Source organism: Rhinoraja longicauda, chromosome 11 (genome assembly GCF_053455715.1).
Source record: "Rhinoraja longicauda isolate Sanriku21f chromosome 11, sRhiLon1.1, whole genome shotgun sequence".
In the NCBI taxonomy this organism is placed as follows: domain Eukaryota; kingdom Metazoa; phylum Chordata; class Chondrichthyes; order Rajiformes; family Arhynchobatidae; genus Rhinoraja; species Rhinoraja longicauda.
In genome coordinates this window covers 14,392,153-14,419,100 of record NC_135963.1, presented here as the reverse complement: position 1 = coordinate 14,419,100, position 26,948 = coordinate 14,392,153, and the positions used below count along the sequence as shown (strand labels likewise).

The 26,948-nt window shown below is 43.7% G+C and overlaps 1 protein-coding gene across 1 annotated transcript; it reads right to left on the bottom strand.

Moving 5' to 3' along the window:
• Window positions 1–535: 535 nt before the first annotated feature.
• Window positions 536–26,048, bottom strand: LOC144598041 (putative ferric-chelate reductase 1). Its single transcript, XM_078407916.1, has 16 exons — window positions 25,850–26,048; window positions 22,639–22,793; window positions 21,190–21,278; window positions 18,706–18,844; window positions 17,970–18,155; window positions 17,299–17,400; window positions 13,432–13,573; window positions 11,729–11,842; window positions 10,544–10,659; window positions 8,958–9,044; window positions 7,792–7,793; window positions 7,205–7,300; window positions 4,953–5,011; window positions 3,231–3,368; window positions 2,162–2,181; window positions 536–625 (listed from the first exon to the last, which is right to left on the bottom strand). Exons 1-16 carry the CDS (start codon window positions 26,046–26,048, stop codon window positions 536–538), a joined length of 1,734 nt encoding a protein of 577 aa, XP_078264042.1.
• Between the last annotated feature and the right edge of the window lie 900 nt (window positions 26,049–26,948).

The window sequence follows — 26,948 nt, the reverse complement described above, 5'->3', positions numbered from 1 at the left end:
TACCCATCCTCCCAAGAAAGAGTGATTGCCCAACTAAAGACTCCAGGAGGCTTTGGTCATGTTAAAAGTATCTTCATAAACAAGGCCAAGCCTCTCACACTGCACAGATCACTGGTTAGGATGGTTTCAGGAGCTTCACTCTCCACCAAGTGAAGGGAAATTGGCGATTAAAAAACATTAAATATTTGCATCAAGTAATTTAGAGTATTCATTTACATTGTTTTAGCTTCATTAGACAGTGAACTACTAACCAACTCATCAGGGGCCGTGATATTACGTTGCCCACTTCCCCACCCCCATAATTAAATATTTTCATCTTCAAAGGTAAGCATTCATCAGCGAACTGTAGAATCTTGGTGGACTAATTATCTTTCTGCAACCAGAAACAATCCTTTGTACGAACAGCCATCAGCTTTAAAAAGTAAAGTTTTTGTTGGGACATAATTCGTGTGGAAGCCCTTATTTCATGTGATATGTTGATGATGAGCTGATGATCGAAAGGGATCCATCACCTTCTCCACTGCAAACGGATAAGTTATGTTTGTCCAATCCCCACTAAGATAGCTATCAGAAATGCCAAATTTCCACACAAGTACACACCGAATACGACCAACAAAGGGTACATCTGTAGATGACAAAAATGAAAACAATTATCAATTTTTCTGTAATCAGCTAGTTAGCAATTTGTTTTAAAAAATGGTATTGGTGGGCATTGTCAGGAATCACGGTCTAACAACTCTACTGTATCAATGTTAATTTTCAAAGGTTTCCAATTACTCATTTGCTCAGATGATGTGCTATATACTCATGCAACCAGGAAAAACCCACATTCATAGCTCCATCATTGTAGTCTGCCAATGTCACTTTAGCAAACCTTGTCACGTTGACCAAGTGGCGTCAGCACTTCTAGATAGGAAGGAGGTAAAACTGGGGAAGAAAAAGAGCTGCATGGTGGTGCAATGGTCGAGCTGTTGCCTCACAGCGCCAGAGCTGCTGCCTCACAGCGGCAGTGGTCCAGGTTCTATCCCCACTACGGGTGCTGTCTGTATGGATTTTGCACGTTCCACCTATGACCAGGTTCCTCCCACATTCCAAAGACATGCAGGTTTTTAGGTTAATTGGCTTCTGTAAATTGCCAAGAGCGTGTAGGCAGTGGGCCAAAGGGCCTGTTTCCACACTGTTTCTCTAAACCAAAAAGGTTCAAAACCCTGACCAGCAGCCAACAAGCCCTCTTGGAATTTAACAGTAGAACAGTACTCTTGTCCCACAATGACCATGCTGATCACAATGCCAAATTAAACTAATCTCCTTTGCTTAAAAAATCCAGCTCCCAACTAAATGTAACAAATGAATCTTCCTCAATGACTATAGGAAGGAACTGCAGATGCTGGTTTACACCGATGATAGACACAAAATGCTGGAGTAACTCAGCGGATCAGGCAGTGTCAATCTTCAATGACTACCTGATAGTGGAAATAGTTTTAAATGTTTTGAAAAACATTTAGATCTCCTCACCACCTCTTTATTCCAAATATAACAAGCCCATCTTTTTCAGTTTATTGACACCCCACATTCTTAAATAAATCTTTGATAAATGTCATCTATACCCTCTCCAAAATCTTCACTTTCCAAAGGTGGTGCCCAGAATTGGACACAAAAATCCATTTATAGTTACACAAACAATTTATAATAAAATGGATCATTACTTCCACAAATTTGTTATCTATTTGAGAGAAAGAAAAATGCTTTCAGTGAATTGCACATACCCACAGATCCGATCTTTAGGAATAGTCTCTGGTTTATATTTACCTCACCTCATTCTTCCCATCAATATAGCAACAAGTACATACCAAAATAGACTGCACTCCAATATTAGATAAATTGTCATGATGTTTGGCACAAACCTCTATTACATTATGAAAGATTGCTCAGATAACTTAATCTCAAATTAGGTAAGCACGTTGGTGCCAAGCATTTTTGGGGCATTTCCATACAAAAACGTTTCTATAACCTTCAATTGACCTAAGCCAGGTTTCAATCAGTTTATTATCTCCAAGACCAAATACCTCCCCTGCAGATTCCCATCCAACAATTACCAGGTCTGAATTTTAATTCTCAATGAAATACAAGACAAAGGCAGGAAATAGTTGAAAGAAATTACCGGTTTGTCTGTGCTGCAGTCTGTAGCAAAAAATAAAATAAAGATCCAGTTAGTTTGCACCATGTTTTCCCTGCATTCAATTATTAGTTGCAATACCTATGTGCCTTTGTAACCTGGAGCTTAATGTTCTTAAGACAGGGGAACTGATTGTAGACTTTAGGAGAGCTCCCCCTCCCCTCCCCCCACTCACCATCAATAACACCAGTCACATTTGTAGACTCATTTAAGTTCCTTGGAACCATCAAGAGAGAGCTGGATCGAGCTGTTAAGGATAGCGGAGTCAGGGGGTATGGGGAGAATGCAGCAACGGGGTACTGATTGAGAATGATCAGCCATGATCACATTGAATGGCGGTGCTGGCTCGAAGGGCCGAATGGCTTCCTCCTGCACCTATTGTCTATCTCCAAGGACCTTAAATGGGGGGGGCCACCATCAACTCCACAGTCAAAAAGGCCCAACAGAGGATGTACTTCCTGCGGCAGCTGAGGAATCACAATCTGCCACAGGCAATGATGGTCCAGTTCTATACTGCCATCGTAGAGTGTCCTCACCTTCTCCATCATGGTCTGGTTTGGCTCAGCCAGCAAGCACGACATCCAGAGGCTGCAACGAATCGTTCGATCAGCTGAGAAGGTTGTTGGCTGCAACCTTTCCCCCATTGACGAACTGTACACTGCAAGGGCCAGGAAGTGAGCGGGCAAGATCATCTGACCCCTCCAACCCTGGCCACAATCTCTTTGAAGCACTTCCCTCTGGAAGGCGACTCCGGACTGTCAAAGCAGCCACAGCCAGACATAAAAACAGCTTTTTTTCCCGCGAGTAGTAGCTCTACTCAATAACCAAAAGTCTAGTCTCTTTTTGCTCTGGTTTATTTCACTCACATGTTTAAACTGTAATGTTGTATTCTTAATGTTTTAATGTTTTATGCTTTATTCTTAAATGTTTACTGTAAGTTAGTGTTGTTACTTGCGAGCGGAGCACCAAGGCACATTCCTTGTATGTGTGCATACTTGGCCAATAAACTTATTCATTCGTGCAAATAAATAAATCCGGAACTTACCTTCCTTACCTTTTCGCCAAAATATGGAAAGCAGGATAAAAATAATATGGACAAGAAATTCCCATCCAACAAATTCACCCAAGACCTTTACTGGCCATTTATTAGGTGCCACATTTATCAGTAGAAGGCCAAGGAATAGTGTTGCCACTGGAAGAGAAATACAAGGATGTTGCATTTTTACCAAATAAGCCATTGCTTACGTTTGGAATTAAGCATTGACAGAACATGTTTCTATTAGAAGGATGAGAGGGGATCTTATAGAGACATATAAAATTATAAAAGGGCTGGACAAGCTAGATGCAGGAAAAATGTTCCCAAAGTTGGGAGAGTCCAGAACCAGGGGCCACAGTCTTAGAATAAAGGGGAGGCCATTTAAAACTGAGGTGAGAAGGAACTTTTTCACCCAGAGAGTTGTGAATTTGTGGAATTCTCTGCCACAGAGGGCAGTGGAGGCCAAGTCACTGGAAGAATTTAAGAGTTAGATAGAGCTCAGGGGGCTTTGGAATCAGAGGATATGGGGAGAAGTTGGGCACAGTTTACTGATTGTGGACGATCAGCCATGATCACAATGAATGGCGGTGCTGGCTGGAAGGGCTGAATGGCCTCCTCTTGCACTTATTTTCTATGTTTCTGATAAAATTTCTCACCATTCACTGATAAAACACCAGCAGAAATCAAATTCACATTGCCACTTATCCAAGCAATCCACCCCCCACATCTTTTGACAAAATAATTGTAGCCGATTGGGAGGGTTTTATTCCCTCCTTATATTAAATAGATGGTCTCAAACATGCATGTGGAATAATTGACTCCTGCTAATGAAAGCACTAACCCATCTATCACAGCTACTTAAAGGGAGTAGGACACTCATACTCAATGGCCTGAGCAATGAGGGCAAGCATAAAATATGCCCACTTTCACACTCTACTTGTGTTGTTACTTTCAGAGAGCTACATATTTGGACCCAATCTCTGTACATCAATGCTGTTAAGGCTCCTGTATACTTTTCCCCACACAATTGACCTCCCAAAGTGTAACACCTGACACGTGCTCAGATTAACTCCATCTGCCATTTCTCCGTTCACAGATCTCCAGTTAGCATAATACCCTGCCACCATTACACTATTTTCTGTGGCTAAGCCAGTTCAGAATTCAAACTACCAGGTCACCATGGATCCCCTGAATTTTAAGGGACCTTGTCAATAGCTTACTTCAGTCCATTTAGGCAACATCCACTGCCCTACCTTCAATGACATTTATCACCTGCTCAAAAAAACTCAATCAATCTTGTAAGACACGAGTCTTACTTATGAATCCTCAGGGGTCTCGCCACTGGCTAGAGGCTGTAGATCTCTGTCAAAGCACCACCAATCTGCACCCTTGCCTCAATAACCTGGGATAGATCCCATCATTTATCTGCCTTAATGTTGTTCATTACCACCTGTTGATCTCAAAAAAAGAAACTAGCATAAACCATGATCACATTGAATGGTGGTGCTGGCTCGAAGGGCCGAATGGCCTACTCCTGCACCTATTGTCTATTGTCATATTAGTATACCCACAATGATATCACTATCCTCCACATCCTTGTCCATGGTCTACATATGATGAAAGCATACAAAAAACATGATAAAACCGAAAATCTGAGTGTATGAAGATAACATTTGAAGAGTCTCATTTCAGTCCTTAAAGTTTGACTATTCATATTTTGCACGTTAAACAGTAATGTACCTGCAAGAGCCTTGATTACATGAGCCATTATAGTATGGAAATATTTGAATATCCACCGCCTATAAAAATAACAAAAACGTTAATCATATTGTTATCATGATAAATACATTTGGATAAAAAGTTCAGGTGTAAAAAAGTTGCATTGTTATGTTCAATTGGTGATGGTTATCGTGCCCTCAGTGGACTGAAAGTCTTGTTTCCATGCTTCTTTATCAATAACCCCAACACTGAATTTCAGAATTGCAAGGGCACTGCAGGATTTTCAAAATTAAAAAAGGTTTTGTTTACTAGCTACAAGCTTAATTTTGTTACTGCATACTAAAAATACTAACAACATTGTTTGATAGAGTAATATTGCACAAGTGTCAATGAAAGTGATCGATTGCAATGGCCGCCCATGGTTAATGCAGCTGCTGTGTTCTTAAGAGACAATAGCATGTGATTACAGAGGTACAGTTGCTGCCTCAGTGCCAGAGACTCTGGTTTGATCTTGACCTCTGGTGCTGTCTGTGTGGAGTTCACCCGTTCTTCCTGTGACCTTGTGGGTTTCCTCCAGGTGCTGCGGTTTCCTCCCACACTCCAAAGACGTGCGCTCTGTAGGTTAATTGGACTGTAAATTGCCCCTAGTGTGTGGGGAGTAGATGAGAAAGTGGGATAACAGAATTGGTGTGAACGGGTAATCGATGGTCGGCATGAACTCAGTGGACCAAAAGGCCCGTTTCCATGCTGTATCTTTCACTCAATCATTTACTGCGGTGAGACGACATGGAAACTCTTCCCCCAGTGACCCCGAAGACTGCTATTTCTCCTAGCCAATTTCCAACAAAACTTTTAAATGGTTCTCTTGTCCCTGATCAAAATCATATTATAATCAACTAGATGCAGGTAATACAAAGAGTGTTGCCCAATACATCACCCGCGTCATATTCAATTCGTATTGTGGAAACGAGCGTTATAGCAGAACTATCCACATGTGTACGGAATCAAACCTTTGTGCGATGTGACTCAAGTTACTTCCAGGAAAAATTCAAAAGCCAGCACAAATAAAAATTATAGAAAAGCCAGCAGGAGAAATTTTGAATTTACAAATAATTAATTTTAGATTGAAATTACGCTTTGACCAATGCATATTTGAATGAGCACTGTTGACAAAGTATTTGGATTAACCAGCTCAGAAATAATTCTGGGGAATACATTTCTTCTAACCACAACATAAACACCTTTGTATGCGATCTCAGTCACAGGAATACTGTACGTGCCTGAACACAAGGTGTCTGGCGAATATCAAAACACGAAAAGCAACCACATTTACATTTCTAAATGGAGGCCAAATATTGAAAAGGCAACTAAACATAGTTACAGAAACCACAGAATATTTCTCACACCTTCCAGAAATTCAGCAAGTTGATGACATGTTTAATAATCGGGCAATGCATTGTGCATCAACAACATTAAAAGGGGTATCGGGTAATGGGGACAAGGCAGGAGAATGGGGTTAGGAGGGAGAGATAGATGAGCCATGATTGAATGTCAGAGTAGACTTGATGGGGCAAATGGCCTAATTCTGCTCCTATCACTTATGACCTCAGAATTAAAGGGCACTCTTTTAGAAAGGAGGTGAGGAGGAACTTCTTTAGTCAGAGGGTAGTTAATCAGTGGAACTCATTGCCACAGAGGGCTGTGGAGGCTAAGTCGGTGGATATTTTTAAGGCAGAGATAGACAAATTCTTGATTAGAACCGGTGTCAAGGGTTATGGGGAGAAGGCAGGAAAATTGGATTAGGAGGCAGAGATCAGCCACAATTGAATGGCAGAATAGACTCGATGGGCCGAATGGCCTAATTCTATGAATTTATGGAACGCTTCCTTTCAAAATGGTGGAAATGCACATCTCCTTATATTTTTAAGGCAGAGATAGACAAATTCTTGATTAGAACCGGTGTCAAGGGTTATGGGGAGAAGGCAAGAAAATTGGATTAGGAGGCAGAGATCAGCCACAATTGAATGGCAGAATAGACTCGATGGGCCGAATGGCCTAATTCTATGAATTTATGGAACGCTTCCTTTCAAAATGGTGGAAATGCACATCTCCTTAGACAAACTGAACATTATGATTACCTGAATTAAATTGCCTGGTCTTTGTTTAAATAGTTAACTGATAGCTCAAGAATGTTTACTGACAGAACAAACCCAGGTTTCAAACCCAAAAAAAATCCCCGATTTCAAGAGCTGCTAAAATGCTGTCGAACCTACCTCTTGTGATCTGGAGAAGGACGAAAGATGGCAACAAAAGGTTGGATTAGTGCAAGTCCCATTACAATACATCCCAACACAGGGTGTGCCCCTGCACTCCATAAAAGGAAAAAAGAATTAAAATGCAGCATTTCACAAATACAAGAATGGTAGAATTTATAATCTAAAGTGAATTAAGTTGATTGATTTATTTAATGAAAATACATTAAATATTTTCCACCAGCAAGCCAAAATGGAAATCATTTTGCTAGAAATATCAATTGTTGATCTTTCCTCAATCCTTTCTCTCCTTTTGGTACGCGACTACTTTATTATCCACTTACTACCCAGCCTTAAACTTCAGGTACTCCAACACTGGTCACAGGTTAACCTTGGTGTTGGTCTTTTAAAGACCATTCCAGAGTTCACACATTATTCCCAGGGGACTCCCAGAAGAAAAACAATCAGGTCCTACAATAACAAGGCCTTTCCAACTCAGAACCACATTTTGAGTCAGAAATAAATTACCCCCACCACCCCCAAAACAGGAGTTGTAGTGAATCAAGGTAGTGGTTCTCTACCACCTTTGTGGACAATAATGTTGGTACCTCTAGTGACGTCCACATCCCAAAACTAAATAAAAGGCAAGCATTGGAAGGACAAGTCAGTAAGCCAACTCCTCAGAACTAGAAGTGAAAAATAGGTACATTCCTGGAAATGCCAAAATGACGTGAAAACCTAGTGCTTCCGGCAGCTCCAATTAAAAGAGAAACAGAGTTAACATTGCTGTTCATGGACTCTTCAGGGGATGACGGGTCATGAATTGAAACATCATCTCCAAGATTCTGGATCCCTGGGGTGGCACAGTGGTACAATGGTAGAGTAACTCAATCTTCACTGTACCTTCATTGGTACATGTGACAATAAATTGAATCTTGAATCTTGAGTTGTTGCGTTACAGCTCCAGAAACTCGGGTTCAATCCTGACTACAGATGCTGTCAGTACGGAGTTTGTATTTTCCCCTGGTGACCTGCGTGGGTTTTCGGGGGGGGGGGGGGGGGGGGGGACAAAGAAAGGATATAGGTGGAGACAGAACTGTCTTCCTGTCTCCACCTTTCTTTCTTTGTCCCGCCCCCCCCGACATCAGTCTGAAGGGTCTCGACCCGAAACGTCACCCATTCCTTCTCTCCAAGATGCTGCCTGACTGCTGAGTTACTCCAGCATTTTGTGAGACTACATGACCACCCTTTGTTACCTCAGTGTTTGAAATCAGGCAGAAGTTTCCTCTCTTCTGTCCATCCCCTTGACTGCAGTGCATCATCCAGAAGGCTCAAACTCTGGGGAGAGGGACTAGAGAAATCTCCGGAAGACATTCACACGGCAATCAATCCCTCTGAGAAACTCCCACCAGGTTCCGACCAACTGTGGATAACCTGGCGCAGTCTCAACAGACTCGGGGAGGAGCAAATCGAACGTGCTGAAGTGGGGATATACTGAAGATGCGGCAGACTGCGAGTGTGGACGGGGCCTCCAGACTATGGAACATCTCCTGGGCTGTGACATGCTGCATGACACACGCACTGTAAAGGATCTTGCAGAGGCCAACGACGTGGCACTAAAATTTGCTCGCTATTGGCAAACAGTTGTGTGATGACACGAAATAATAATAATAATTTGATTTGTGCCAAAATATTATCCAAAAGGGATTATTATATGCTTTAAAATGATTAAATAATAGAAACAATTTTAACTCATTTCAAAAAAACAACTTACATAACTCCAACCTTTCACTTGGACGAATACCAGCACAAAGCCAATTATTGTCAATACAACAGTCAGCATCATCAGGGGAAAATGCAACTAATTAAACAAAGAAAACCTTTATCAATTTTACATGAAAACTATGCTACTAATACAAGATCACACAACAGCATGCAAGAGGACAGATTTGTTATAATTAATAAAACATTGGCAAAATACAGATCAGACAGCAGTTGCAGAAAGGCAAGAGTTAACCCTAAGTTTCTGATCTTTCATTGGAAACAAAAGTCAATTATTACTAACTCTTACACCTGGCACTGCTAGAGACTCGGGTTCAATCCTGACTACAGATGCTGTCAGTATGTTATAACAGAATGTTATAACAGGATGTTATTTCCATACATTTGGGTTTTATCACGCTCCTCATAAATGCAAAATGCCAACTTAGAATATATAATTCCATGCAATTAATTAACACAAAATTATGTTTAAGCTACCAATAAAAACTCACTGACTATGTACACAAAAGTTTACATCTATTTCTCTTTAAATAGATATTTCCCAATGCACATAGCAGTGCAGACTAATCAGGAAGGCTTTTCCCAATGGAGTGGAAATACTTTCCAATAAAAAGAATTCCCTCAGTTACTGTAAACAGCCTCTCTAATAATGCAAGGTATCTCACTAAACTTGTTTTTTCATTTTTGAAATATCCGTCTAACTGCCTAAGTGTTCAGTTTATTTTTATGGTTCAGGTAGACCAAATCCACCCAAATATTTAGCACCTCAAAAAGTAGATCTGAAAAAAAATAATCAAATTTTCAATTGGAAAGATTAAAATCAGGCCCCCTTTGGGTTATGGAGCAGATCTTCATAGGGTGGCGCAGCGGTAGAGTTGCTGCCGAACAGCGTCGGAAACCCTGGTTCGATCCTGTCTGTACGGAGTTTGTACGTTCTCCCCGTGACTGAATGGGTTTTCTCCGAGATCTTCTGTTTCCTCCCACATGCCAAAGACGTACAGGTTTGTAGGTTAATTGGCTCGGTTAAAGTGTAAGTTGTCCATAGTGTACGTAAGATAGTGTTAATGTGCGGGGGGAGGCACTGGTCGGCATGGATTCGATGGGCTGAAGGGCCTGTTTCTGCGCTGTATCTCTAAACTAAACACTAAACTGGAGGTTATAGAAAAAGGTACAATGTTCATCGTTGTTCTAAACAAGGTTGCGTGCAAGTACCGCACACAAAAAATCATATTTATATGTTGTTTCATTTTGAGCTGTGTGCTGGACAGAGACATTTAATTTTATTGTACATCTATTGATTGGATTTCCACAGAGCTGGTTTAACCTGCTGAGTATTTCTAGCATTTTGTATTTTTATTTACTGTTCAGAATCAACAGCATTTTGCTTTTCTTTATTAACTTCAGAAACAAAAATTTCCCAACCTTCAAGGTGACAAAAAAATAAAACCTCCCAAAAATATCTGGTCAAAGTGATTAAAAAAAAATCTGAACATTTTTTGCAACTGAGCAATAATGAAATGGAAAATATAGCCCAGCAAAATATAGATTTGGATTTCAGATTACAAATGCTAATCGTACCTGAAACCACCAGGCTTTGCCCAAAAGTTTGCTTTCACCTCCAATACATTTCAAATACTGAGCAATCATCATGCCAATGCTCGCAGTTGTCATCCACGCGATTAACATCAGTGCACCTTCAAATACAAAAAAATTGAAAGGCTTTATTATAGTTGTATACCATTTGATGCTATTATATCCCATTACCAAAATGGGGATTTTCAATCTGAAGAAGGGTCCCTACCCAAAACATTACCTATCCATTTTCTCCAGAGATGTTGCCTGACCCGCTGATGTGACTCCAGCATTTGCGTCTATCGAGGGATTTTCAATACTCATTGGACAGTTTCATCAATACCTTTCTAAGGAGAGAAGGCTGGTGTGCCCTCTTGACCAAACGTTATAATGGCAAGAAAGTAGTTCCTGTGGGTATCGCCCAAGATACGTGCCAAAGATATATAACAAGTGTAGTCCTCCAGATCATCTGGCAGAGAATTGAAAGTCGGAATATCCCCATGAAAATTCTTTCAGTTTCCAAGCGTGTTAGAAACTTGTAAGTAACAAAAATGCTAGCAACTTCATTGGAATCATAAAGCACAGAAGCTGGCCTTCCAACTCATCAAGTCCATACAGACTACCAGGCACCTGTTCACAATCCAATACTAAACCCATTCTATCCTCCCCACATTCTCATCGACTTTGACTCCTGGGAGTAGTTTGTTTAGTTTAGTTTAGAGATACAATGTGGAAACAGGCCCTTCGGCCCACTGAGTCCTCGGTGACCAGTGCACCCGTACACTCGCATTATCCTACACACTGGGGACAATTTACAATTTCTACCGAAGCCAATTAATCCACACACCTGTACATTTTTGGAGTGTGGGAGGGAACAGGAGTCCCCGGAGAAAACCCACATGGTCACAGAGAGAACGTACAAACTCCGTACAGAAAGCACCCGCAATCAGGATCGAACCCGGGTCTCTGGCACTGCAAGGCAACAACTCTACTGCTGCTCCACTGTGCTGCCCATTTGCAATGGGTGATTTACTGTCTCCCGTTTCAAGTCAATTGTTTGATCTGTTGTCACCAGAGGCCAGAATGGGCAAGGATTACAGATTGCTTCCTAACAATCCTGGAAGTTTCATGGACACGTCACTGAGAAACTGTCAGAAAGTGATGAAATTAATCAGCTATTACTTCTCTTACCATGTGCCTTGATGAGGACAGGCCTGCCGCTGCTCCCAGAGACCAACTGTACAACACCTACATTTACTTTTTCCGAGGATATAAATGGATTTCTTTGATGCTGGTTTATTGCCCCTGAAATATGAAACGGGTTTAAATGCAGGGTAGAAACAGACAATACATAAAAATTGTAAGGGTGTCAAGATCAGTAACATCCTTTGCACTGCCAACTACCTTCAGCAACCAACATTATCAAGGATGACTCCCACCCTGGTGATTCTCTCTTCTCCCCACTCCCAAAGATACAAAAGCTTGAAAGGACATCTTCTTCGCTGCTGTTCGCAGATGGTTGAATGGATATCTCATAAACCCAGGGCATATTCCCAATTTGCTTCGTTGCAACCCTTGCATTTGCTTTAAGCTACACTTTCTCTGTAGCTGTAACATTATATTCTGCACGGTTTCAGTTTAGTTTAATTTATTGTCACATGCAACAAGGTACCGTGAAAAGCTTTTGATGCGGGCTAACTAGTCCATCTTTTTGCACTACTTATTGTAGTGATGAATGGTTTGTACTCATGTACGGTATGATTTGTCTGGATAGCATACAAGCAGTTTTTCTCTACAACTCGGCATGTGTGACAATGATAATCCAATGCAACATTTCTCTGCCATTTAGGATACTGAACTAATCCATTTTCTTCAGCCCACAGTCTTGGCTGAATTTCATTCCTTTCTGTGCCACATGCCTATCTTGGAGTGCAATCTCCTGTGCTTTACACAGACTTTACACTCTCACTTGCATACCAATTAGAAAAAGGCATGTTTACACCTTGAATCCTATTTGTCCAGTATCCCCATCACCGGGTCTGTCTGCTGACTTCCCCCATTTCAATCAAGGAATGATCCAAAATCTTCTCCCATTAATCGTCATAGCTGAATTTGTCTGGACCAGCTCACTCACTAAAAGTTTTCTTGCCCTTCCCGCCCAAGCCTTTCCTCAGATAATGCACAACTTCAACAAATATTTGATCAGGATTCAAACTTCCAAACTTCATTTATCCTTCTCGCGCGACTACATACTTCCATCTGTGCAGTCCTACAATCTTTTGTCTTTGTCATCCTCTGACTGCGCAACTGTATTTTAGGATCCAATCTTCTCCAGAAGCCTTTTCACTAGTTTCCAAAGCTGCATCCGACACGACCTCTGCTCCCCTGATCCAACTGTGCTATGTATTTGCCATCTTTATCAAGGGATAAACATTGGCTAATTTTTTTCTTTTTTTAGAGATACAGCGTGGAAACAGGCCCTTCAGCTCATTGAGTCCGCACCCACCGGTGATCCCCGCGCACACACCTATGGACGAATTATAATGATACCAAGCCAATTAACAAAAATCCTGTACGTCTGGAGCGTGGGTGAAAACTGGAGAACCCGGAGAAAACCCACACAGCTCACGGACAGAACGTACAAACAAGCACCCATAGTCAGGAATGAGCCCAGGTCCCTGGCACTGTAAGGCAGCAACTCTACCACTGCGCCATCCTGATAAACTAAGGAGAGCTACACAGTCAGACAGTGTTGCCTAAAATGAGTTGTTCGACCAAAGCCAAAACTGCTCTTTCAGACAAATGCAAGTATGTCTTGGTCAATATTTATTCCTAAGAGTTATTTGCTCATTATCACATACTCAGTATTTTGCAGATCTCAATGCAGCACTCACCATTAGCTGAAGACCCAAAAGCAAAAAATAAGTAGTGCAGGTCGTAGGCAGCTCTTTGGCCTGTTGAAATATTGTTCCTTGTGACAAATGAGCATTGAATAATTCCATCGTTATTCACCACAGTTATATCATCAACTTGACCCTGTAAAATAAATCAGCATTTTAAACAATATAGAACGAATAATGTCTCTATGCTTTACATGATCCATCCCTTGACCATAATTGGGTTAATCTCAAACAGATGTGCCAATGTGAATGCATTATCATAATTGGGCAGGCAAGAGGAAAATAAGTCTTTTGAAAGAGGGGCAAGAGATAATGCACTGCTTGCTAACTCTTTCCCATCAAGCTCAGCTCCCCCAATGACCTTCCTCCAAAGTCTCACTGTAGGAGCCATTTTGCAGTTATTTGTTATTTTTACTTATTGATATTATTACCTTGCATTCTGCTGTAGTTTGGACACTATAAGAGTCAATGCAAAGCTTACGTAGGGGCTGGGCGGAGCCAGAGTACGGGCAGTTGGGTACGTGCGGGCAGAGTGTGTGAGCTGGGAGGTGCTGACAGAGGGTCAGCTAGAAGCTCCGCCAAAAGATTGATCAGCCATGATGTAATCGCCTGTAAGTTTTATTAACTAGAAGATTAATACAAACTGTGTCGAAGTTATATCTGGCAATTCGTAACGATCGCATAGACTGTGGTAAGATATGGAATTTTACCTAGCAATTAATAACCTGTCGATGACAAGAGATATGCCAATATGCTTATTGCACCTTCAAATAAAGAAGACTAACTATTAAACGTCTGGGAGGATCTCTGTTATTAGTTGTTCGAGTTATTACGCTTATCGCTGACTCGGTCTATGCAAGTGGCAGCTTGGGAGCTAATTGAGATAGACGAGAAGCTGGCCGCTACACTCACCAACACCATTTCCATTTAATGTCCCCAGTTGTAATTATACTTATGGTTAACTTACATGGTGGTAATTATGTTTCCGTCCTGGCAGGCTTAAACATCTACCGCCACTTCCTTTCCATATCTGCTCAAAATGAACCATCTGAAAAATGTCACCTATCCATGCTCTCCAGAGATGCTACCCGACCTACTGAGTTACTCCATCACCTGGTGTCCTTTTTTGGATTGGGCCAATTGCTCAACTTAAGTGACATCAATCCTCCGCCCTTCCCCATCCAGTCGAGCCTGCTCAGCTGGATCTACTGGATGCCCCGTTTCATCATCCGTCTGCTTCCTGGCAAGATTCGTACATCAGACCAGAAAGGTATTTCTGGGACTTGCAGAAACCTCTAATATTCCCCAGAATTTCTTGCTTCTCTTGGCTTGAAAATAATACTGCACACTTCATGGTATTCAATTCATTGGACACAACTCAATATTTATCCTTCAAATAGCTTCTGAAGGTCACTCAGCTGTTACTCCCATTCACAAACTAGGCCATGATCTGATGCCTCACACCCAGACACCAAGGGCTGGTGGGTCTATAACTATGGATTCCCTCCCATTATCACTGCCCTCTGATCCCAATGTTCAATTTTCCTGAGATGACTGTCTATAATTGCAAGGGTAGATTGGTGTACAATGACAGTTTGCTTTGGAGATGGCTTGTGGGGAGAGGGGTCAGAATGAGAGGCTGTTCCCTTTGGATGAAAGGTGCAGGACTTGAGGTTATAGACCAAAAAGAGAGGAAAATTAAGGTGAGGAAAACCATTTTTTTTTAAAACACAGCCACAATGGCAGCTGTGGTGGAGGAAGGTTCCAACATGTCTTCAAAAGGGTCAGAGTCACACAGCCTTCATTGCCTTGGCAATTCAAGTGCTTGTCTAGGCACTTATCAGTGACTTTACTTCCACCACTCTCTCCAGCAGTATATTCCCAGCATACTCCTTGCTGGGTGAAAAAGATTCCCATCAGATCATATCTAAATCTCTTGCTCCTTACCCCCAAAGGCATGTTCATTCACCTCTGATCAGGTGAAATGTTCCCTGTTGTATATAACCCATCTAATATTCCTCAAGAACATCCCCCTCATAACCCCCTCTACTTCAGAGAAAAGATTATAGTCTTCTACTCTCTCCTCATAACTGAAATGCTCTATCCCAGTAAACATCCTCTACATCCCCTCTAGTGCTTTGACATCTTGGATAAATATATGGTGAAATATGTGAAAGGCTGTGGAGAAGAGGCACTGGGGTAGAGAGAGATAATTACACTGATGGGGAAACTGGCATGGATACAATGGGCCAAATGGCCTCCATGTACTGCAATTATTCCACATAGATAGAGCTCTTAAGGATAGCGGAGTCAGGGGGTATGGGGAGAAGGCAGGAACGGGGTACTGATTGAGAATGATCAGCCATGATCACATTGAATGGCGGTGCTGGCTCGAAGGGCTGAATGGCCTACTCCTGCACCTATTGTCTATTGTCTATGACTGGAATTACCAATGCAAGTTTTCCAGCTATTTCCCCAATAATTATGACTATTTTCGCAGATGTGACCCAATCACTTCTTGTCAATAGTCAATAGTCGTTTATTTGTTACATACACATAAATGTGTAGTAAAATGAAACATTACCCGCAGTTGAACAATAAGACCAATAAGATTAATCAATAAAAATGCAATAACACATACAATCACAACTAACACCAAACAAAAAGAAACATCCATCACAGTGAGTCTCCTCCAGTCCCTCCTCACTGTGATGGAAGGCCAAAATGTCTTTTTCTCTTCCCTGCCGTCTTGTCCCGCGGTCAGGCTGTTGGAGTTGCCACGTCGGGGCGGTCGGGGCTCCCGATATTGAAGCCCCCGCTGGGCGGTGAAAGGTCAACGGCCTATTTCAGGCCGCGCCGGATGGTGAAAGGTCCGCGACGGGCCGACCCAAGCCCCGCGATTCGGGGCGGGCAAAGACGCTGCCGCTGCCGGAGCTCCCGATGTCGGCCCCCATCCAGGGGCCTGCGGGCTTCCGACGTCCACGCGGCCCGCGCCAGAGCCTCCGGAGACGAGTCGCAGCCGCGCCCGCAGCATCCGCAGGCAGCCAGCGCCGCAGGTGGTGAGTCCGCGCCGCGGGCTCTGCGAACCAGAGCCCCAGGTGTTCCCAGGTGAATGGCCGGTGGTAGGCCGCAACGGGAACGGAGACACGACACAGAACAAAGGTCACGTCTCCGTTCTGGAGAGAGAATGTTACAGTTCCCGTTCCCTCCCACCCCACTCCCCCCAAACATAACATACAAAACTACATCATATTAAACTACAATTCAGACAAAAACAACAAAAAACACAAAAGACAGACGGACTGCAGGCAAGCCGCAGCTGCGACGGCAGCGCTGGCTCCTCCTTCCATCACGAAGGCAGTGCAGCCAATGGACATCTGCTCCAATATCACCTTGGTTTCAAATTCTTTTTTTGAAAAAGGCCCCAGATTTATTGCAGGACTCATCGGGGGAAAAACACCATAAATAAGAGGGGAAAAATATTATGCAGGAAAGGTTCTGATGACAGCAATCTTTAACCTGCTGCCACAAACTAAGAAAACGGAATACAAATGCACCAACAAAAAAAAAAGTGCAATCTACTAGAATTTACACCTCATCCTGCACGCGGATCCAGATTATTGTATTGCACAGTACAATACAATATATCTTTATTGTCATTGTACAGGGGTACAACGAGATTGGGAATGCGCCTCCCATACGATGCAAAATACAAGTTTAGAGAGAGCGTATTCCTGGAATAGAGATCAAACCTACAGAATTTTCGCTATAGAACAAAAGTACTCTTCCTCAACGCTCCATTGTAATTTAACAGTGGGTATTTACACATGATCCATTCATGTACAAAGTAAGAATGGTTACCAGCGGCTCATTACGAGGACGCAATTTCCCTGTGGAATAGGCACGTTGAACTTGTATTCTTCCATTGCCGTCTGTGCCACAAATGTATATATCATCATTGCCCTAGAAAGAAAATGGTGTTATAGTAATTGATAACATACGTTGCTCTTAATATTTTGGTGTTAGTCATTCCAATTCCGGTCAAGCATATCCAATATAATCACTGGGAATTACGAACAGGTTCAAAATAGCAATTCAACATCACAGAAATAAGTCGTTCATGTTGAAACCAGCGCCACATCTTATCGGGTTCAAGATTACATTTTAAAAAACTTTGTTACCTTACCCTCCCACGTAAAATTAGCATTTTAAAAAAATCCAACTTTGTTGGATATTTTCACTTCTTCCATTGGTAATTGCAGAAAACGGGCTATTCTGCATTTGACCATTAGCAGATGGACACACCGTCAGTCATACATTTAGATCCCATTAAAAATGTCCTTTCCACGTCACCCATATCAACATTTTCCCCATATGGAATAGCCACTGGAAATTTCCTAGGCAGTAAGTTAGCAAATGAAGTGCCTGGCAATGTATGTTGGCAGGAACCACTTCAAACAACCGTAAGTAACACCAGGCTAATTTTCCCCAAAGTTACTAGTTTTTCCAATACATCTTCCAGGATTGCTTACCATTGTTTGGTCATCAGAGAAACCAATGGCGATGTAGCCGCTTGCCATTCCACTCATTTCGAAACGCAATCCTTGGTTATTTAGTGGGGTGGAAGACATGAAGAAACAGTTTTGATCCGTAGCTGGATTGCATCCTGCAGGATCACTAAAGCAAAATTTAGTATTCCCACATCCATCATTCGAGATCTGGAACCAAACAAAAGTGGTTAATACCTGGTAGTTCCAAGAGCTTTATACATCATTTTCCGCTCCCTGACCCAATACTAGCCCCTTACTGTGCACTGGCATTTAGATACTTACTCCAATTTTACGTTTAAGATTCATGGGCAGTGCTGAGGACAGTTTTGCAATCTCTTGAAAGTTTTAGGGATTCACAATGCAGAATTTCCCCCATTAACAAGCAAACAAAAAATTATGTGTTATGCGTAAAAATGCAAGAAGTGTTTAAATTGACAAGAAATCCTTCAGATATTTTCCCCAACACAAAGCACTGATAGCTGAAGAGACTATTTTAAATAAAGGTTTAAAAAAAAAAAAAAAAGGATATAAAAGGATTTTGACTTATGCGGCTAGTTTGTGAAGGTGCATTTGGAAAAGGCACATAAATGGACATCATGGTGAAGCCACACCAGCATGGAACAAATACTTCTTTAGCCTCGTGCGGCTGTGTATTTTGGTTATTTCAATGCGCACTGAGAAGGTCAACCGACAGAGGAGCAAAATGGCCTCCACTTACTGCATCCACATTCGAGTCCGCAGCAGACATTGAGGCGGTGGAAATCTGCGGAGCCACAGTGAAGCCAGAGGCAGGTCCTTGGATGATCGAGGATGTCACTCCTGTCCAGAATGTTGGCATTCTTTGCACAAAAGTAGCTCTGTACATGGACAATTAAAAAATGGTTAAGCTGATACAACTGCATTTAAATAGGTTGTTAAAGAAATACCCACCACAAGAATAAATAACTATCGATGCAGTCAAGATTTCCGCTCTTATTGGGGGGGGGGGGGGGGAGGGCAATGAACAATGCCTGGGCTCACAAGGGGCCAACATTGTCAAAGGGTGCAGTAATCAGTCCGATGCATGACCACCAAGAGATCAGCTCTTGAAGACAGATCAATGGCGCAGCCCTACCGCTGTGCCACTGTGTCATGGATCACCAAGATCTGCTTTTATTGACTAAAGAGACACTCTTCCCGTAGAGACGGTTAGTACAAGGATGGTCATGGTATGCATCTAAACCTCCTTCTTCTTCTTCTTAGGCCCCCTCGGTCATGGCTGTCCTAGTTGGCTGCTTGCTCCACACCTCGGCTAGAGCAGCGTCGCTTGTGGCTGAAGAGACCAATGCGGGAGTGACAGTCTCTCGCAAAGGTCACATTTGTGTGTGGTCTCTGGTCTGTTGAAGTTGCTGCGCTCCTTTCTGCGTGCCCGCTTGTCTGCCGCTGCGTTCATCAGTTTCTCTTCCCCCGTTTTGAGATGTTGGTTCAAATCTCTCTTGCACACATCCTTGTAACGGAGCTGGGGGCGGCCGATGGTTCTCCTCCCAGATGTTAGCTCTCCATAGAGGATGTCTTTTGGAATACGGCCATCCTGCATGTGGTGGACATGGCCCAGCCACCGCAGCCTGCACTGCCTGAGTAGAGTGTACATACTGGGAAGGCCAGCGCGAGACAGAATCTCGGCGTTGGACACTCTGTCTTGCCAGGATATACCCAGGATACGGCGGATGCTTCTAAGGTGGAAGGTGTTGAGTCTTCTCTCCAGTCTGGCATATGTAGTCCATGTCTCACTGCCGTACAGCAGTGTGCTTTGACACAGGCGTTGTAGACTGCTATCTTTGTCTTCACTGTCAACTTTGGATTGGTCCACACTCGAGTTGTGAGGCGAGCGAGAGTTGTAGCTGCCTTCCCGATCCTCTTGTCAATCTCTGTGTCCAAGGAGAGGTTGTCGGTGATGGTGGAGCCGATGTACGTGAACTGATGGAAGGCATCGAGTTCGTAGTCGTCGATGGTGAAGACAGGTGGTGCCTCTGTATCCTGTCTCAGGACTTTCGTCTTCTTAGACAATAGGTGCAGGAGGAGGCCATTCAGCCCTTCGAGCCAGCACCGCCATTCAATGTGATCATGGCTGATCATTCTCAATCAGTACCCCGTTCCTGCCTTCTCCCCATACCCCTTGACTCCGCTATCCTTAAGAGCTCTATCTAGCTCTTATTGAAGAGGGGGGATCTTATTGAAACATATAAGATAATTAGGGGATTGGACACATTAGAGGCAGGAAACATGTTCCCAATGTTGGGGGAAGTCCAGAACAAGGGGCCACAGTTTAAGAATAAGGGGTAGGCCATTTAGAACGGAGATGAGGAAGAACTTTTTCAGTCAGAGAGTGGTGAAGGTGTGGAATTCTCTGCCTCAGAAGGCAGTGGAGGCCAGTTCGTTGGATGCTTTCAAGAGAGAGCTGGATAGAGCTCTTAAGGATAGCGGAGTGAGGGGGTATGGGGAGAAGGCAGGAACGGGGTTTGAAGGTTTGAAGGTTCTAAAAGGCCTACCCCTTATTCATAAACTGTGGCCCCTTGTTCTGGACTCCCCCAACATTGGGAACATGTTTCCTGCCTCTAACGTGTCCAACCCCTTAATAATCTTCAGGCTGATGGTCAGTCCAAAGACCTTACAAGCCCGATAGAAGCGGTCCATCAGTGATTGTAGTTCCTGCTGGGTGTGGGACATAACTGCTGCGTCATCGGCGAACAACATGGTATACATCCAAACCATGCCGGCAAAAAACAGATCTGAACCGGGGGCGGCACAGTGGTAGAGCTGCTGCCTACAGCACCAGAGACCCTGATTCGATCGATTGTACGTACTCCCTGTGGGTTTTCCAATTTCCTCCCCCATTTCAAAGATGTGCAGATATGTAGATTAATTGGCTTCTGTAAATAGCCCCGATGTGCAGGATGCAAAACTGGGATAACCTAGAACTAACGTACGGGTGATTATTGGTTGATGCGGACTCGATGGGCTCGCTTCCACAGTGTATCATACAACTAAACACTAAACCAAACCCTCCACAAAACTCAAATCCTCAGTTGGTCTGCAACTAGGAAAGATTCACAAATGGGAAGAACAGTGGATAAGTGTTGCAAGCTGGGAAACAGAATAGTTTGTTTTGGGGAAAAGAAATTTAGGAGGAAACAAAAGAAAATAAATAACAAAATAAAATTACCTGAATGTAATGTTGCCCACATTTGATGCAATCCAGTTGACGATAATCTGTGCTTTATTAACTGCTGATGTGTGACTTACGGCAGAATTCTTTGGAAAAAAAGTTTTTGCATGAATCACTAATGCCAATAAAAGGTTAGAGATGAACTAAGATTTTCAGTTTTGTCATTTATGTCTTTCCGATGATGAAATGACATTTGATGATTACAGAAATCAAGATTTGAAGTTTTCGATGTGTATTGAAATTCAAGAATCCATTTCTAACAATTTTTGTCAAAATGAAAACATCGGTAGGGACGATAAGATCTTCCTTTTTAAAGCTGAATTCTAAATCAAGATTACAAGGTAATGCAAGTGCGTAATTTTTCTCCAAAATATAAACTGACCTTTAGCAACTGGATTCAAACTTACGACTGTGATACAGCAAAATTCTTTTTGGAATTACTTTCATGTGTTACCTTCATATAACTTGTGCCAAGAGTGACATAAGCCTGTTATCTTTATGTTCCTAGTCTTAAGAAGATAATCTTAATCTAAAACCTGTGCCCTCTGGTCAAAGAGATTTGTGTCATTGGGGAATTCTTACCATCTATGGCTTCTAATTTTGTACAACTAGCAGGTCTCCCAGTCCTCCACCTTTCTAACTCCAATGCCCTGTTCATTGAAAAATCCACGTGTAAAATATTCATTTAAGACCTTGTTCACATCCTCTGACTCCATGCACAGTAGACTCGTCCCACAGTCACTATGTTCATGATAACAGCCAAGGAGCTTAAAGAGTAGAGGGCAATTGGAAAATGGAAGGCACTGTCTGAATGGGTGCTGGAGGTAGGTACTCAAACAACACTTAAGTATCTGGACAAATGCTTGAATTGCCAAGGCCATAGTAGTCTACAAACCAAGTGCCAGTAAATGGGACTCTTATAATTAGATATTTAATGGCGAGCCAAAGGACCCCATTGTTTGCTTTGTAACAAAATAATGAAAAGAGCCAAGGGTGGGTACCAAAACCGTAGGTAATTAAGAGTCACCCAGCTTTTTTCCCTTACAGCCCATTTTCTCGTCCACCCAGAGGTCAGTGCCAAATGGGAAATGAGAATTAATTGAATTTTAGTATTGCTAAAAGCTGTGTCTACATTTCATGCTGTGACACCTCTAGGGCAGACCAGAGGAGAAGTGGGAATAGGTCAGTAAACACTGCTAATAAGAGCTGACACAATGACAAACAAATGTATTAAATTCAAATTCAACAATCTTCAGTTATTTATTTCAATAAGCAGCATTGAATAAGACACAACGTATGACTTAAATATCTTCCATTACAGCAATGAGATGTTATGCTTTACCGAGACAATGTGCCTCCTGTGCACAGTATTGTAACAGAATATAAAAATCACACTTATTTACTATTGGTAAAAGTTTCAGAATACCATTAGATGTAATAACTTACTCTGTAGGTAGTCCCACGAACAGTACAGTCAAGGAGTTGAACTCGAGCATCTGTTGTGCTGCTGAAAGTGCCAAGTGGTATAGTGGAAGACTGAGCACCTCGAGCTTCCAGCAAAAATCCTCCAAAGGATGGACCCTGACTGCGACCCAGTGTCACTGAAGCAAATAGGCAGAATTCAGCATGAATCATTTGAAGTTATATGCTCCAATTATTTCAGATAGGTACTAGATTTCAACAAGAAAGCCACAAAGACACAAACCTCTAGGAACTAGACGATAAAATTAGAGGGCACAGGCCTAAAGTGAGGAGAGAGATTTAAGAGGGAATTCAGGAGCAAGATTGTTTTCCATTCAGAGGATAGTCCACATCTGCAATGAATCACTAGAGGAAGTTGTACAGGCAGTACAATTACCACTTTTAAAAGACATTTGGATAGATATAGGGACAGGAAGAGTTTAGTGGGTCACGCACCAAATAGGAGAAACTCAGAAAAGCAATTGGATTGCCATGGATCCCCCCCCCCCTTGAGATTGAATTACTCCACAGCTCCTCCCTGAAGACAGGTCGGTTTTGGTGCCAACCATACATATTGGGGGGGGGGGGGGGGGGTTTAAAAAGCAGACTACTTTACCAATTCACAACATAAACAATGTTGGTCAAGCAGTGCAAGTAGAGAGATAAATAATTAACGTTTCAAAGTAATAAAAATAATTGTTCAGAACTAAGAAAGCAAACAAGTTATAACATGTAGAGAAAGGAAAGTGACTGTGATAAGCTGGAGGGGGCATGGTTTTTAATTTTAGAATCTCTAGCATCTGCTCTTAGCTTTTTGAAAATGGAATTGGTAATGCAAGGCATTGCCATCTTGCAGGTTTCACTGAACAAACATTCAGTTTAGGTTTATTATTGTCACGTATACTAAGTACAGTGAAAAGCTTTTGATTGTGTGCTATCCAATCAAGTCAGATAATACTACACTTGAATGCAATCAAGCTGTGCAGAAGCACAAAAGGTGGAATGAAGAGAAAGATACAGTTCTCCACATTGATGGCATAACAGTTCCAGAGAAAAGTCCAATGACCACATGAAGTAGATTGGAGATTCGGGACAGTACCCTAGCTTATAGAGGGAACATTCAGAAGTCTTATAACAGAGGGGATGAAGTCTTTCCCCGAGTCTGGCAGTACCCGCTTTCAAGCTTCCATATCTTCTGCCTGACGGGAGCATGGAGGAGGAATGATCAAGTTGGAAAAGGTTCTTAACTATGTTGCTGCTTTCCTGAGGCAGCATGAAGTGCAGATGGAGGCAATGGTGGGGAGACTGTTATGCGATGATGGATTGAACAACATCATCAACTCTCTGCACTTTCTTGCGATTTTGGGCAATGGTGTTCACAAAAAAACATGCAACTCAACAGTATGCTTTCTACAGTGTGTCGATAGAAGTTTGTAAGAATCACTGGAGGCATGCTGAATTTCCTTAATCTCCTGAGGAAGTACAGGCATTGACCTCGATGAACAAACCAGACAAGATTCACTAACAGCGAAGATAGACAAAGAGCTGGAGTAACTCAGCGGGTCAGGCAGCATCTCTGGAGAAAAGGAAGACGTTTTTGGATCGAGACGATGATCAAGGAAAGGTGGAGCCCCCAATGGACCATTGCTGGCAGTGGGGAAGGTGATAACGAGTGATAAAAACAGTGAAAGGCGGGAGAGGGGGAGAGAGAGAGAGGGAGAGGGGGAGAGGGAGGGAGAGAGAGGGGGGGAGGGGGAGAGAGAGGGAGGGAGGGGGAGAGAGAGGGAGGGAGGGGGAGAGGGGGAGAGAGAGAGGGAGGGAGGGGGAGAGAGGGAGGGAGGGGGAGAGAGAGAGGGAGGGAGGGGGAGAGAGAGAGGGAGGGGGAGAGGGGGAGAGAGGGAGGGAGGGGGAGAGAGGGAGGGAGGGGGAGAGAGGGAGGGAGGGGGAGAGAGAGGGAGGGAGGGGGAGAGAGAGGGAGAGGGGGAGAGAGAGGGGGAGAGAGAAAGAGGGGGAGAGAGGGGGAGAGGGAGGGGGAGAGGGGGAGGGAGAGGGAGGGAGGGAGAGGGAGGGAGGGGGAGGGAGAGAGAGGGAGGGGGAGAGGGAGAGGGAGGGAGAGGGGGAGAGGGAGAGGGGGAGGGGGAGAGGGAGGGGGGGGAGAGGGAGGGAGGGGAGGGGGAGGGAGAGGAGGGGGAGGGAGAGGGAAGGAGGGAGGGGGGAGAGGGGAGAGGGAGGGAGGGGGGAGAGGGAGGGGGGAGAGGGAGGGAGGGGGGAGAGGGAGGGAGGGAGGGAGGGGGGAGAGGGAGGGAGGGAGGGAGGGGGGGGAGGGAGGGAGGGAGGGGGGAGAGGGAGGGAGGGAGGGGGAGAGGGAGGGAGGGAGGGGGAGAGGGAGGGAGGGAGGGGGAGAGGGAGGGAGGAGGGAGGGGGGAGGGAGGAGGGAGGGAGAGGGAGGGGGAGAGAGAGGGAGGGGGAGAGAGAGGGAGGGGGAGAGAGAGGGAGGGGGAGAGAGGGAGGGGGGGAGAGAGGGAGGGGGGAGAAAGGGAGATGGAGGGGGGGAGAGAGGGAGGGGGGGAGAGAGGGAGGGGAGAGGGAGGGGGGAGGGAGGGGGGGAGAGAGGGAGGGGGGGAGAGAGGGAGGGGGAGAGAGGGAGGGGGAGAGAGAGGGAGGGGGGAGAGAGAGGGAGGGAGGGGGAGAGGGAGGGAGGGGGAGAGGGAGGGAGGGAGGGAGAGGGAGGGAGGGAGGGAGAGGGGGGAGAGAGAGAGTGGGGAGAGAGAGGTGGGCGAGGGAGGGGGGGAGAGAGGGAGGGGGAGAGAGAGGGAGGGGGAGGGAGAGGGAGGGGGAGGGAGAGGGAGGGAGGGGGAGAGGGAGGGAGGGGGAGAGGGAGGGAGGGGGAGAGGGAGGGAGGGGGAGAGGGAGGGAGAGGGAGGGGGGGAGAGGGGGGAGAGAGTGAGGGGAGAGAGAGAGGGGGAGAGAGAGGGGGAGAGAGAGGGGGGGAGAGAGAGGGGGGAGGGAGAGGGGGGAGGGAGAGGGGGGGAGGGAAAGGGGGAGAGGGAGAGGGAGAGAAAAGGCAAAATATTTGTACTTCTGATGAAACAAAAAAAATGTTCATTTATAACAAAAAACGGATCAAGTTTACAATTAAATGGTGCGTACTGCACAAGTTTCAGCAGCAGTTTTTGAGAACTTCATTAAAGCGTACCTTGGATGACATCCCCTGGATTAAAGGTGGTGGCATTTGCAGTGACTGTATATGGAGCAGGAGATGATTGTGCATCGGGCCCATGGCCGGGCAACATAGATTCACACACCTGGCTAACTCGCCCACTACTAAATCCCAAAACATCCACCAGGAAAGTGGCTGTAAAGAAAGCCACCACAAAACAAGTCTGGCCCTTCATCTGTTAAACAAAAATAAAACACAGTTAGTTTGTTCCAAAATGCCAAACATACATGCCCAGACTCAAGTCACTTCAGCCATTATTGAATCCCAAGATCTAAAACTCTGGCCAATTGAAATCTTAACACCATCCACTTAAAAGCCATTCTTCAGGTGACAAAATAATTAAATTGACAACAAAATTAGAAGCCAAAAAAACGAATTCTCTTTAGACTTTCCAAGCCGAAGTCTATGTTATTTGAGCCAATAAAGCATGAACTGGCATATAATAAGATTCCAGTTGCCAACAACTAAATGGTATTACTTTTACTAATTTATCACGGGGGAAATCTAGGCCAGAGCACTGGGAAAACATCTTGTTGTCCACAGTGAGATAGAGAAGAAACCAAATGGAGAGTAACAAGGGAAAAGAGGAATGAGATGTGCATTTGCACTTTACCTTGTTTCCTTTCTATCCCCCCTCCCTTTGTTGTTTTCGCTTTGATTTATATATTTTATAGCAATCGATATAGAAGTGGCATTCTTAATCTCGTTGTACTTGTACAATGACAATAAAGATATTGTATTGTAAGATGTGTAGAATAAAAGTGACATCCGTCTGATTGAATTGCACGGAGCTGAGAAGGTCAACAGGTAAAGGACGAGAAATAAGCTAAATACAGGCAGACAATACTAGTGCAGCATAGGGAAAGGGTGACATTTCAGATATTCATTGCATCAATCATGAGAAAAACTTCATGAGTCTACCACAGCAGCAGGATCAGAGGTTGAACTGTCAAGTCAACTTTATTATCATATGTACACGAATAATGAGGTGTTGGTACAATGAAAACCTTGCTTGTAACAGCTTCAATGGCACAGGCTTAGACAATGCACACACCATAAATTATACAAGACAGTA